General features: G+C 34.8%; 2 protein-coding genes across 5 annotated transcripts; both read left to right on the top strand.

Moving 5' to 3' along the window:
• Positions 1–4776: 4776 nt before the first annotated feature.
• Positions 4777–9261, top strand: LOC130499435 (uncharacterized). 2 transcript variants are annotated; one of them, XM_056993490.1, is made up of 11 exons: positions 5036–5131; positions 5221–5294; positions 5368–5439; positions 5588–5665; positions 5932–6056; positions 7915–7987; positions 8188–8249; positions 8341–8715; positions 8786–8885; positions 8967–9105; positions 9149–9261. In XM_056993490.1, the coding sequence occupies exons 1-10, from the start codon at positions 5059–5061 to the stop codon at positions 9090–9092; spliced, it is 1158 nt and encodes a 385-aa protein (XP_056849470.1). In that variant the 5' UTR covers positions 5036–5058; the 3' UTR covers positions 9093–9105; positions 9149–9261. The 2 variants fall into 2 exon arrangements, with proteins under 2 accessions (XP_056849471.1, XP_056849470.1); XM_056993491.1 differs by lacking the exons at positions 8786–8885; positions 8967–9105; positions 9149–9261 and adding an exon at positions 4777–4951 and having other exon boundaries at positions 5032–5131; positions 8341–8719.
• A 2683-nt stretch (positions 9262–11944) lies between these two features.
• LOC108823701 (transcription factor TGA7) lies at positions 11945–13833 on the top strand (the record flags this gene model as incomplete). Of its 3 annotated transcripts, none has more annotated exon segments than XM_056995461.1 (8): positions 11945–12086; positions 12221–12622; positions 12761–12803; positions 12871–13079; positions 13165–13269; positions 13371–13430; positions 13532–13609; positions 13719–13833. In XM_056995461.1, coding segments are annotated over 5 exon segments (547 nt in total), but the record flags the coding sequence as incomplete, so codon positions are not given.

The raw sequence follows: 13833 nt of genomic DNA, 5'->3' as shown, positions 1-13833 counted from the left end.
ATTTGATTTTTTTGTGTCAAAACTATGATCCATGATTATTTAACCGTAGGACATTTACAGCGAACATAATTAAAAATTTATGAGTAGTAAAATGTTTCTAAAATGTTTAAGTTTTTAAATGTTAAGCGGTTAGAGACAAATAGGTACAAAAAGAAAGATGCAACTGTTGGTGGCATTTTTCTGGATTCTACTACATCGGTAGAGACGGATCAGAAGAGAGTTCTTTAATTTTTGTTTTTGATTTTTCTTGGAAAGATTCAGCAGATTTATGAAAGTATTTGTGTCTTGGTTTTTGGGATAAAAATGACGATCAAGAACAAACCACAGCCATTAAATTAACATAAACAAATCTGGAAATTTGATTGATGAAAAATCAATCCGTATGAGAAAAATATTTGGAAGGAATAAAATATGAGATGTAAAAATTGAAATCTTCAATGTATAAATCTTTTCAAAGAGGTGTCTTTGAATGAAATAGGGTTGAGCCTTTTTGATTTGAAGGAATGCATTGATTCGAGAAGGCAAAAGACATCCTTTGGTTTAACAAATGATGATGTCATCCTTTTAACAGAAATCAAAATCTTAACCGTTAGATTGTAAAATAAAGTAAATTTAACCGTTAGATATTATTATTTTTTTCCTATAAAAAAATGATGATGTCAAAGGCAGTTTGCTATTATATATAGATTACTGTGTTTTGGTTACAGGACCAAAGAATACGATTAGAAAAACAGCGGATAACCAAGTGGCGGACGTAAGAATAAAAGAGCTGATAAAAAAATGGCTTGAACTACGTCCAAAGCCACAACGGGTTGTGTTACTCAGTGGAGATAAGAGGTTCGAGAAGTCACTAAAGCTGCTGACAAAAGCTGGTCATTCTACACTCGTTGTACACACCAGAAAAGCAAGAAGGGGTAAAAAGGAGCGCTCAATTAGAACGTTTGTTGGCCTATCAGCTAATCCAGCCAAGTCTTCTAAACAGAGAAAATGGGAGCGCCAACTAATACAAGCAGCAGCTCGTACCCAGAGAAAATTGGATAGGGAATCGGCTGAAGCAGCTATAAAGATATCTGCTGCAGCTGAGACAGCTATAAAGTCAGCTGACTCAGCTGCAGATGAGGCAGCTATAAAGACAGCTGCAGCTGAGGCAGCTATAAAAGCAGCTGCATATGAGACAGCTATAAAGACAGTTGCAGCTGAGGCAGCAATAAAGGCAGAGGAAGCTGAGGTTGTGGGAAGGTAACCCGTCTTATTGTTTGCTATTAAATATGATATTTGAAGGATAGAACATTATTCCAGAAAGCATAGTTACTATCTGCATGAGACTGTTTCTTGATAGACTGTTTCTGCAGTACCCAGCAAGAGACCAAGGAGGTGAATATTCTGATGGTTGGTCTTGATGCTGCTGGTAGTACCACCATTCTCTACAAACTACTCCTCGGAGACTCTGGCACCCAAACCTCCACTCCTGGTATGCCTCTTCTCACCTTACCAATACTGGTTTTAATTGAGTAATAAACGTTAGGTTCTATCTTGAAGGTTATAATTTTGAAACTTTGGAGTACATCAACATCAGTTTCAAAGTGTGGGATGTCGGGGGTCTGCCTCACGTATGATCTCTACTTCTGATTATATCTTCTGTAGCTGTAGAACGTTCTCTCTGCTACTTTTCAAGAATTCCTTAACCAAACTTTTTTCTTGGTTTTCAGTTGCGTCCCTTGTGGCCGGTCTTCTACCGTGGCACTAAGGGTCTGATCTTTGTCGTGCACAGCAACGACAAAGACAGAATTGTTGAGGCTAGAGATGAACTTCACAGGATGCTCGATGAGGTCCATATCCGTTGCTAACTGAACTGTTTATATGGAATTATTTGTAAAGTTCAATTTTTTATCGTACCGATTCAGAAAGTCATATACTGACCAACTCTATTCCTTTTTGTTTTGCAGGATGAGCTGCGTGATGCCGTGTTGCTTGTGTTTGCCAACAAGGAAGATCTGCCAAATGCGATGAATACCGCTGAGATCATAAAACAGCTTGATCTTCTCTTACTGCCTCAGCATCGTATCTGGTAAATAAACATATCCTCTAACATGTCTCTGAAAATCAAAACCGTTCTTTTTGGTTCTATTTACGTCTTTCTTTGCCATTTTGACAGATACGTTCAGGCCACATGCGCCACTTTAGGTGACTGTACGAAGGTCTGGACTGGCTATCCAACAACATCATTGACTAAGGTAACATAAGTCTCTCAGAAACCAAATCTAACAAAACTTTGCGTCTTCTTTTCTGCGAAGCTTACTTCTCTTCCTCCCCTAATGCAGGCGTAATGAAGTAAAACAGCATGGCATCGAAGAATCATATATAGTCGCATGTTTTATATTTTGTTTCGATACCTCGATAAAGTTGTAGTAAAACAGCATGGCCATGGCAATGGTGGTCTGAAAGACTGAGAGACAGAAAGAAGAGGAAGAAGACTCCGGAGAGAAAATGGGAGTGACTTCTTTTAAGAGGGGCGTACATACCATTAAAAAGGGAACAAAAAAGAAAATCGTTAAGAGTGGCATTTGATTTCTTTATTTTCTAAGATATTAAATATGCCTTCTTCCTGACCTTTCACGTGTCAACGCTGTGGAGATCTAGAGTAGGACTCACCGCCTCTGGTCGGTAAAATCAGAAAACATACGTCATACTTAATTATAAGGTAAATCTCATCCAAATTGCAATGAGAACCGTTATTGAAGGTGAAAAATCGTTCTTTTTCTTACAACCAAATAAATATACAAATATGTTAGGGAGAGTCATTTACAACCAAATAAATAAATAATTACATAGATAGATTCACATCAACATGACACTTTTATTAGTTACATGTCAAAGTATTTTTTTTCTTTTTTGCTTTTGATATTTTCTACGTACCAAAGTATATGAGAGGTGTTTCTACTTAAATTATTATTTATAATATGAATTTTAAAAATCAACTAATTATAAACTATAATTTGTAACACAGTTTGTAATAAAACTAAAATGTGCTTCTTCTTTTTTCGGCAAATGAAATTTCTGTATAGCCTAAACGATAAATCAAAACACAAACATGGTTGAATTCATTTTTTATTTTTTTTTTTGTACTTTTCTAATCAACTTATAATTTACAGAAAATATTCATTATTTTCGGGAAATGAAAATTCTGTGTAGCCTAAACGATAAATCAAAACACAAACATGGTTGAATTCATTATTTGTACTTTTCTAATCAACTTATAAATCTACAGAAAATATTCCATTGATTTCTTTTCTTCTGCTTGACAAAATTATTAACGGTCTTTAACGATGAGGGAAAAAACGAGAAATTAACCATAAAAACAGACAATAAAGGAAGATAGTGAGATACACTCGCGATCGGACGGTGGAAAAACATAGGTTGCTGCATAAAGCTGTTTGACGAATTGGACAAAACCGTAAATTGCATAAAATGGAAACAAAATCTCGCAACAGCGGCCGTGCCTGGCTGCCTGCCAAGGGAAATCAGAAACATTGGCTTATCTGAAAAAAAAGTTATTTATAGAAAACTAATACTCCCTCCGTTTCATAATACTTGATTTTTTAGAAAGATAATTTTATTTCAAATTAGTTGAAGTTTTGAGATTTCAAAGTTTTAATTTTATTGGAAACTGTTCAACCAATTAGATTTTACAATCTTTTTTATTATTGGTTAATTGATTTTAAAATTATATCTTTAAAATATTTTTTATTAAAAAATACAAATTTCTTAATCTTTGTGCACTATGGTAAAACATCAAGTATTATGAAACGGAGGGAGTAACTAATACACTGTCGCACAAAAAAAAAAACTAATATCCGAAAACTAATAGGGCATTATTACGTATAAATTACCACATATGGTTGGTTTATCTGAAAATAAACTTTGCAATTTTGCTTGAACGGTTGAACCTAGCTATATATAGCAGTTGATCAATATACTTTTATAATTACAAATTAGGTTTTAATATCATTACATAATAAAAATTACGTACAATTATGTTCAAATTATGGAAAAAGCGTGTGAGACCTTTTTGTTCTCTGTATAACTGTATCTAGCTATAATTTATACACCGTCATTTTTATTTTTTTACCACACATTTTGTTTCTTCTTTATTATTACTGCTCATCTTTATTAATTTGTTCATTAAAACTTACACTATAACTATATAAAATAGTTAAAAATTTAACATAAATAATAATAAAACTATTTCAAAAATTTTATATCAATTTTATATTATGTTATGGCATCAAAATGTTTTTTAAATATCTAAAAAGAAACTAATAAGAAGTAAAAGAAAAAAAAGGATCAAAAGTAAGTAAAAAATAAGAAAAGGACCAAAAGTGTAAAACGTAAGAGTTAAGAAAAGACGGAGGGGGAGATGATGTGCACGTAATCGAATTCGTCGGAAAAAGTCATCGCGACTTTTACTTTCCTTTCTCCTTCCGCTTTTGTAAAAGCCCCACACGCAATGACGCTAACTCTTCCTCCTCGCTTCTCAAATCTTCCCGCTTCTTCCACAATCGTACTTCGGACGCTACCTTTCTCCGTCGACGTCGGAACCTTCCCCGTCAAATCCACCGTCCGATTCTCCTCGATCGTCTCCCATCGCTGGTAACTAACTCTCATCTCAAGTGATTCGCTGTGTAGCTATTAGCTCGAACTCTAGATTTGTTTATATATTGGTGTGTTGATTAGGAAGTTATTGTGGAATCAATAGATTTGATCGCGTTCGGCGGCGAAGAGATCGATGGAGAGATCTAGTAAATGCGTTGTTTGCTACTCTTCGTTTCGTGCTTCGATCTGCGTAGCTTGCGTCAACCGCAGTTTAAACGAGTGCAAAACTGTGCTAGACTCGTTGAAGAGCCGTCGAGAGGTTTCATACTCGAGATTGCGTGGCTTGCTTGTCACTAAGGTTTGTTTTATTTTTGCTCATTTTGAAGAGTTTTAAAAGTGTTTTGATCTGGAGATTCATTTTGCCTATTGTCAATTCAGGAGAGAGCGATTGTTCAGCAGTGTTGGATGGATCTTCACAGCGAGAAGCTTGCTAAGCTGCGGGACAAGCTCGAGTTACAAGTGGAGAAGTTACAGAAAAGTAATGAAGATTAGATACTCAATTTGCGCCAAGAGTTTCTTTTATGTGTTGCATGATCGATCGTCTCAGTGTTTGGATTTATGATGCAGGCAAAAGCACGTTTCGGAGACTCTCTAGCAATCTTAAAGAGAGATTTGGCATTATTGAATCGACTAATGTTGCTGTAATGTTACTGTTTTTTAAATCTTTTAGTGAAGCTGATTTTGATATAAACAGACTCTCTCTAATCTCTGCAGTTGGAGAAGAGCCGTGTTCGACAATTGGAGAACCACTATTCAGATACTATTGGCAATCACTACTTAGTATATGTAAAGATCTGCTGCATCTCGTATACTTTTATTTCCATGTTTCATGTAGTTCTTTGCTTGAAAGTCATATTGTCCTTTTTCGTGTTTTACCTTTTTCTTATCGAGTCTCATATGTATCGACACTAAGCCAACATTTGTGGTTTTACAGATCGAGCTTACTTCAGAACGCCTTTATAAACAGGCTTTGGTTATGAAACAGATATGCAATTTATTCCCTCTTTCCAAGGTAAAGAGATCACATTTGACGTTCTTATCTATAATTGTGTTGTTTTGTTTGTCAACCTTGACGGTCAAAATAAAACTCCCGAATTGGCAAAGCATCAATAAAGTTAGTAAATAGTAAATACAGATTCGATAAAACATAGTCATTTGCGAAATAAATGGGTAAAATACTTCTTTTTTCTTCTTGAGGCAATCTTGGGCTATCTTCAAATTACTGTTTTAGCAAACACATTTCATAGGGTGGTTTTACTAAATCTAAACTATTCTCAGGTGACGGTAGAGGGAAATAACAAATATGGGAGTGGTGGACAGTATGATCAAATCTGCAATGCTATCCTACCACAAGGTCTCAATCCACTCTCTGTTCCGCCAAAAGAGCTGGCAGCCTCTTTAGGGTAACACAAACACACGACCTTGTCTTTTTAAAAATGTCGATTTTTTGTACAAAATTATTTAAGAAGTATGGAGGTCCATTGATAGAACCTAGATACGGATCACTCTACCGGTACGGATGATATGAACTCAGATCCGAGAGGATTGAGAACTGGTGGGATGAACGGTGACACAAAGGGTTGCGGAAGGCCCGATGATACTACCAGAGGTGAACTCCGAAGAGAACTGATGGATTGAACGGTGACACAAAGGGTTGCGGAATGACCCAATGATACTACCAGAGGTGCTTGATTGTCGCCTGATATGACTCACAGGTCCGACAAGGAAGCAAACTCGATCTGTTGCCGGATGTGACACACCGGTCCAACGAGAAAGAGAGAGTTACTCGGAGCTAACCACACCAAGAACAAGAAAAGTGAGATACCCTCTCAAGGTTCCAAAAATAAACACTCAAAACTTATTTTATTTCATTGATCAAATGGCCTTTATATAATAGGCAAAGCATACAAAAGGTTTAGTCAAAACCTAGAAACTTGTAAACTAATAAATATTGTAGACTTGACTAAAGACCAAAGACCAAAGACCAAAGACTTTTGACTGAACTTGGGAAATTGTGCTCGCGAAACTCATCAGCTGGTCGCGCTCTTTTGCATGATCGACGGTCTCTGAATTGCCGTCAGATTGATATATTATTCGACCATGGCTTGCATTTTCTTATCGGGCCCTTCTTTCTTTAGGCTGAAATATGTTTATAAACATATTTTTCATAAATCATCAAGCCCATCTCGTTTGATCCAAACACATAAGCCAAGTTTTCTCGAATTGTTTCTGCTGCTGATTTAGGGCACATCATTCCCTCCTTCTTTAAAAAGATTTGTCCTCAAATCTGTCTTTCTTTAGCTTCAGATATAATGATCTCTTGGCTTTTCGTAGAACTCTTTTTTTTTTTTTTTTTTAGAAAAGAAGATGAAAGGTAGAAGATGTATGAAGAAGATGGAAAGATGAGAAAAATGAACAGATAGTACCGGTTGAGTGGCTCTGATACCACTTGATACGTCCTGAGATTGGACAGGATCACTCAAACGGACTTAGGGGATATGAACTCGCCAAAAGGGAGAACTAATGGTTTGAACGGTGACACAAAGGGTTGCGGAATGACCCAATGATACTACCAGAGGTGCTTGATTGTCGCCTGATATGACTCACAGGTCCGACAAGAAAGCAAACTCGATCTGTTGCCGGATGTGACGCACCGGTCCAACGAGAAAGAGAGAGTTACTTGGAGCTAACCACACCAAGAACAAGAAAAGTGAGATACCCTCTCAAGGTTCCAAAAATAAACACTCAAAACTTATTTTATTTCATTGATCAAATGGCCTTTATATAATAGGCAAAGCATACAAAAGGTTTAGTCAAAACCTAGAAACTTGTAAACTAATAAATATTGTAGACTTGACTAAAGACCAAAGACCAAAGACCAAAGACTTTTGACTGAACTTGGGAAATTGTGCTCGCGAAACTCATCAGCTGGTCGCGCTCTTTTGCATGATCGACGGTCTCTGAATTGCCGTCAGATTGATATATTATTCGACCATGGCTTGCATTTTCTTATCGGGCCCTTCTTTCTTTAGGCTGAAATATGTTTATAAACATATTTTTCATAAATCATCAAACCCATCTCGTTTGATCCAAACACATAAGCCAAGTTTTCTCGAATTGTTTCTGCTGCTGATTTATGGCACATCATCCATCCCCTCAGTGTATCTTACACTCCTGCAGGCCATTGTAGTCAATACTATCTGTTATATTTCATTCTGTAGTTTAATTAGCTAACACTCCCATGGTTGGTGCTTGGATCAGGTACATGGTGCAGCTTCTGAATCTTGTTGTCCATAAGCTCGCAGTGCCTGCACTTCATAACTTTGGTTTTGGGGTAAGATGCCAACACAGCCTTAACTCGATTTCATGCTAAGCAGTTGCCTCAATCTTGAAAGATCACACACACACTCACACTCATACTCACTTATCCACTGATTTAAATAGGAACTACGACTGAGAGATATTGTCTACATCAACTATATGTTATGGAAAGTGATTGATTAAGTAGGATTAAAATTTTCATTTTTTTCTTAGGGTTCTTGTTCAAGAATATGGCAACGAGATTCGTATTGGAACTCCCATCCATCTTCTCCAAGGTAAACCATAGTCTGCATTACACGGATTGTTTGTTTCTCTTTCTCCATCACATTTAGAGATCTAAACAATCTTGTTTATATTTGTTTGCAGCGATGAGTATCCCCTCTTTGTACCATCCCATGATTACTTCTCAATTGAAGGAAAAAGTTCCTGGACGGGTAGAGACACAACCAATTTTGGTGTCACTTCCCTGAAATCAGATGGAAGTGTAGAAGAAGATTACCATGACCTCGACGTCGTCAACCTTTCCTCCGCCTCTCCTCAATCTGTTGAAACGTTTAGGAATGTGCAGAGAGGGATCGCGCATATCAAGCAAAACGTGGCTCACCTAACTGTGTACGGATACAGTTCCCTGTCTATGGAAGTTCCTTCTGGAGCCTTGACTTTTGAAACATTCGCAAAGTTGCTGAACACGCTGTCTTCAATCAAGGAAGTTCAATCCGCTCTTTCTCTTGGTTTTTCAAAGTAAAATCTTCGAATTTTCATATGAAAATATATGTGAACTTGTTTTTTAGACATCTCTGATGTTTTACAGTTCCAACAAACAAAGACACGAGCCGAACAAATCAGTGTGGAATCTGAACTCCTCAAGCTCCAGCACCATGCTGAACAGCTCTCATATTCAGCCAACGTCGGTATGACTTTTTTTGTTCTCGAGCTTCACCACTATAACATTCGGATGAAGTACTGATCTTTTGGTATACGTGTCTTTGCAGTGGAACAACAAAAGCTATTATAATGTTCCAAATCGAGATCCCAGCTCTATTGACGAGTGGAATTTGGTTGAGTATCCTCACTTTTCACATCAAGCTTTAAAGTTCAATTTTCCCAACAAGTATTGAACATCATCTCAAGGTACTTTCTTATTATTCATACCCAAATGCATTCTCAATTCTAGGCAAGCCCTGGACCAAACATAAATGGTGTCTATCGTGTTACTCTTGAGACCTTATGTTGTAATTATTATTAGGATAATTGGATTTGGTTGACCGGTTTAATTCTGGTTTGCATTGGTTAATTTTTCTTATGCTAAATCATGTGTATATATAAAGTTAAATGTACATTGTTTATGGATTAAGATGAATAACACACTTTTTCCAACACTACCTCCCTTCTTTTGCTCTGAATATTGAAGCTTCGAATTTTACCTAAATGACAAGATGAATCAGAGTTGATAAATATATACATAGCAAACTAACAAGTTATTTAGCAATGCTTCATTCTGTTTTGTCCCTCTACGAGATAAGTGGAGTACATGTTTTGTGGAATAGTCACTCACCTGCATTATGGTGTTTGATGATGCATACAACAATTAAATGGTCATGTGCACCAGTAACGTTGAGAATATCCTCGGGTTTGTTTGGGCTTTAAAAGGAAAGGAAACCACCGTAACGATAATTAATATCTGTACACAATACTTTTTTATCTTTTTCAGTCACTCAACAAAGAAAATGACCCCCTTTTTCATACCACACAATGGGAACAAAAGCAATTAATATGTAAGAGCCCATCCACTTCCTTTGCTTTTAAAGTTTTCAATTCATAATAGTTGGAAAAAATATATTGCAAGTGCTTCTCTTTGCTTACACACGTTCTTTTGATTTTATTATATGTATAGTGTAATAGTGCAACAGTTTTTCTCAAATTTGCTTAATTTTTCTTAACTTCTTATAATTTTTTTTCATCAACTTCTTATAGTTTTATATATATATATATATATGTATGTTATGGTAAATCAAATTTTGGAATAGTTTTAGATAATAACTTGGAGGATGAGAATACTTAATTGAACTTTTTATTCATGTTGATGAGAAAAATATCTGAATTGAATAATTTTGTTAAAAATGTGTTAAACTTGTATATATTGAAAAGAAAAATAAAGAGAATAATGTTCTAACTTTACAATAAAGTTTCATTTTAAGCTTTTAACATTTTAGTCTATTAAATGAACATGCATATATATATATATATATATATATAAAATAGAGTCATCCACTAATCCATATAAGAAAGAAACTATAAAGTATCGATTATACCCACTATTTTGAAGAATATATGTCAATTACTTAATCTTCTGATGTTGTGGTAAAATGGGCGATTAGGAATGATTAACAGAAAACATTTTGTTGAATGAAATTAACACAAAACATTTGATAATAGATGTATGTATTATTATTTAAAAGGTGAAGAAAGTCCTGTTATAAATTTGGACCATCATTTTAATTTTGTGTTAGTGTTAAGATTTCTCCGTAAGAGTTTTGTAATCATATGTGGCTGTACTTATGAGTACTGTGTAATAAACCAACATAAACCAGCATAAAAGAATCTTATTCTATTCTCTCTTTGTTGGGATCTGAAGAGAGAATCAGTCCCAGTTCAGATCAAGTTCGAATCGTTGAACGACATGCGGTTTATATAAAAGGAATTAGTATATAACAGTGTATATATATGCCTCCTTTAATATTATTTCTTATATTCCTCTTTTTGTTTAATTTGTTATATATAGAGAACATTAAGCATTCTTCTTGAAGCAATATTACTAATATTCGTATCCTTTTTGCCTTTTTTGAACGTTGGATGATCATTCATTCACAAGAATCTCAGGGCATGAGAGATTCGCAATTTTGATTTGCTCTATGATATTACTTTGATTCTTCTTCCTAAACATAAACCTTTTTATTTTAATTTTTTTTCATCTCCTAGTTAATTAATTTTAACTATAATTATGTTTTCTTCATTAAATTTTTTATTATTATCTTTTCTTCTTGGAGATAATTTCAGGTGTACTTGAGGAGAATGTAAGAAATCGGAGGGGAAAAAAGTACATAACGTGAAAATGCAATAAAATGCGTAAGTTTCATAAACGAAAAAGAAAGAAAGAAGATAACGAAAATAGTGGAAGATTGGTGGCTTCGTGATGAATTAAAGTAGAAATGTGTGTACGTAACTTTTGTTATCATACCATCTTTTTCTTTCTCAATTACAACACGTAACAATAATAGATATGTTATGCATGCATAAATAACCTATATGATGAACCATATATAAATTAGTATTTTCGTCTTGAAATTTCATGAATGATATACTCATAATCGGAGGTACACTTACATACTAAAAAATTCACATAATTGTAAATTGTGATACTCGGTTCTCTAATCCATGTTACATTACATATCTTTTTTTTTTTTGGATATACTTATCTTTGTTCTTCTCTTTGATTACAAAATAACTCTAGCTAATAAAGGCTTTGAAAAGAATATTTGTTAGGGACTTCCATACAGTACTGAATGAATCAAGCCGAGATATGTATGATCTCTCGTGAAACCAATCGATTCCGTGACATGATCATACATGCAGTAACAATGTTATTCTTTTAATTTTTTATTGTTGCGTATCAGCGCACCGATTCATATTTATCATATTATATGAATTGAAAAATATTTATAGATGGACTCTTTATTAAAGTAAAACCAAGACAGGAAATAAAGCTAGATAAAAAATAATCAGACATGCTTGTCTTTGTCGAACACACAGATTTTATTACACAAGTGGTGCCAAACTAGTTAAGATCCATAATTTTAAAATAAGTGAGAAGTTTAACAATGTTATCTTTTGTGTTTGGTAGGCCATTAAAGCTCCAATTATTTGTCACTAAGTCAGGGAAGAAAGCTTGGCACAAAGATGCCACTGCAGAACCTTATGGACCACCCCAAAATAAACCCAAAGTTGTAAATGTGATTGATTCTTTTGCAGACCCATGAGCATGCATGTACAAAAAAGATGAAACGGTTTCTAGAGTATTGGATTCAAATTGACCGGTTTCTAGATAATTCGCAGTATGAATAAGTCTTTCAATTTCAAATTTTTGATATCAAAGTGAATGTTTTTGTGTGAAACTAATATTTTCGTTTCTTCTTTTGAGCAACCTAATATTTTCTTTTGATTTTAATTTTCTTTTTTTGTGACAAAGCCTCTGCAAGAATTTCTGTTGATGACACCATCTGGTGCGTACTTCACAGATACAAACGCACGATTAGGTCACCCTCTGGCTTTGTGAAAGAAGCACTCATCTCTAAACGTTTTGTTACTTTACAAACATGATTAATAGTAATATTATGGGATTCTTTATTATAAATAATTTGATTAATTGTTAACCTGTAACTTGGTTATTATTCTAATGTTGATGAGCACATATAAAGGAAAGAGAAAAGGCCAAAAACCAAAGAAAATATCCTTTTTATCATCTCCTTGCCATGATGAGAACGCTTGACCTTTAAGTATATTTTCTTTACTGTGAGTGTCCAAAGAAACTCGAAAACACTTCATCACTCAACTTCATGATCATGAATTGTTTCTCTGCTTATCTATTCAGGTGTGTTTAAACTTTCATCCTTCATAATTCTGATTTTCTTCCCTTGGATCTCTAGTAAGCTGTCCAATCTTTGTTACAATTTTTTTTTAAATTAGAAATGATGAAGAGTTTGTTCTGTTTATGGTTTGTGTCAGTTAGCTATTGTAACTTTGGTGCAAGCTTATTGGATCTATACTTGAAGGTATGGCAAAAACTTTCTATACTCTTTTCATTTATATTCGTGGGTCTGAACAATTAGTTGGTTGTAGTGTTAGAGAACAAAGAGGAGATGATGAGTTCCTTTTCTCCAACTCAACTTGCATCTTTAAGAGACATGGGAATCTATGAACCATTTCAACAACTTGTCTCTTGGGGGAATGTCTACAAATCTGATATCAATGATCATAGTCCAAACACTGCTTCTTCCTCTGTTATTCAAGTGGATACTAGAGTTGATGATCACAACAACATCATCAAGGTTACTCTATATATACATATATATTTCTCTCAAAAGATTTTTACTCTTGTGTGTGTTTTTTGCTAATGGTTTGAATTGTGTGCAGTCCAATTATGCTACTTCTCCACATAACCAGATCGAAGCAGAACCTTCTAGTAATGATCATCAGGATGATGATTGTGATGATGATCATGGCAAGATTCATGATAAGGTTTGGAACAAACATATAACTAAGTAGCTTTTCTATAAAAAAAAATGGCTGTTTCTAGTATATATTGATCGATATTTTTTTTACTCGTTTGTCGGAAATAGATGAAACGGCGTTTAGCTCAGAACCGAGAAGCTGCTCGCAAAAGTCGTTTGAGAAAGAAGGTAAGAGCAAAGCTCCTCATCTGAAGTTGTGTAGTGATTGAATCTAAACACGAGTAAGCTAGTTTACTACTACTAGCTATGTTTTGTCTTTGTTCCTCTAGGCTTACGTTCAGCAGCTAGAAGAAAGTCGTTTGAAGTTATCGCAGTTAGAACAAGAACTTGAAAAGGTCAAGCAACATGTAAGCTTAGGCCGTAACATAACATATTGTATAACATGTTCTGTTTTGTTATTTTCTTCGTTATTTTCATATAAAAACTCAATACTAATTGTTTTTTTATATATATAAGGGATTACGTGTAAGCAACTCAATACCATCTGGAACCATTATAAACACAAGGATTGCTACATTTGAGATGGAGTATTCACACTGGCTTGAAGAACAAAGCAGGAGGGTTAGCGAGC

The sequence above is a fragment of the Raphanus sativus genome, chromosome 9 (genome assembly GCF_000801105.2).
Source record: "Raphanus sativus cultivar WK10039 chromosome 9, ASM80110v3, whole genome shotgun sequence".
Lineage (NCBI taxonomy): Eukaryota > Viridiplantae > Streptophyta > Magnoliopsida > Brassicales > Brassicaceae > Raphanus > Raphanus sativus.
The sequence above is the reverse complement of the archived record's forward strand: the minus strand, read 5'-3'. Positions and strand labels throughout refer to the sequence as shown.

Excerpts from the sequence above, each read along its gene's own strand:
- LOC130499435 (XM_056993490.1), top strand. The coding sequence starts at position 5,059 with ATGGATCTTCACAGCGAGAAGCTTGCTAAGCTGCGGGACAAGCTCGAG. Across the intron at positions 5,440-5,587 it reads GCAATCACTACTTAGTATAT|ATCGAGCTTACTTCAGAACG; the intron begins GTAAAGATCTGC and ends GTGGTTTTACAG. Across the intron at positions 5,666-5,931 it reads ATTTATTCCCTCTTTCCAAG|GTGACGGTAGAGGGAAATAA; the intron begins GTAAAGAGATCA and ends AACTATTCTCAG.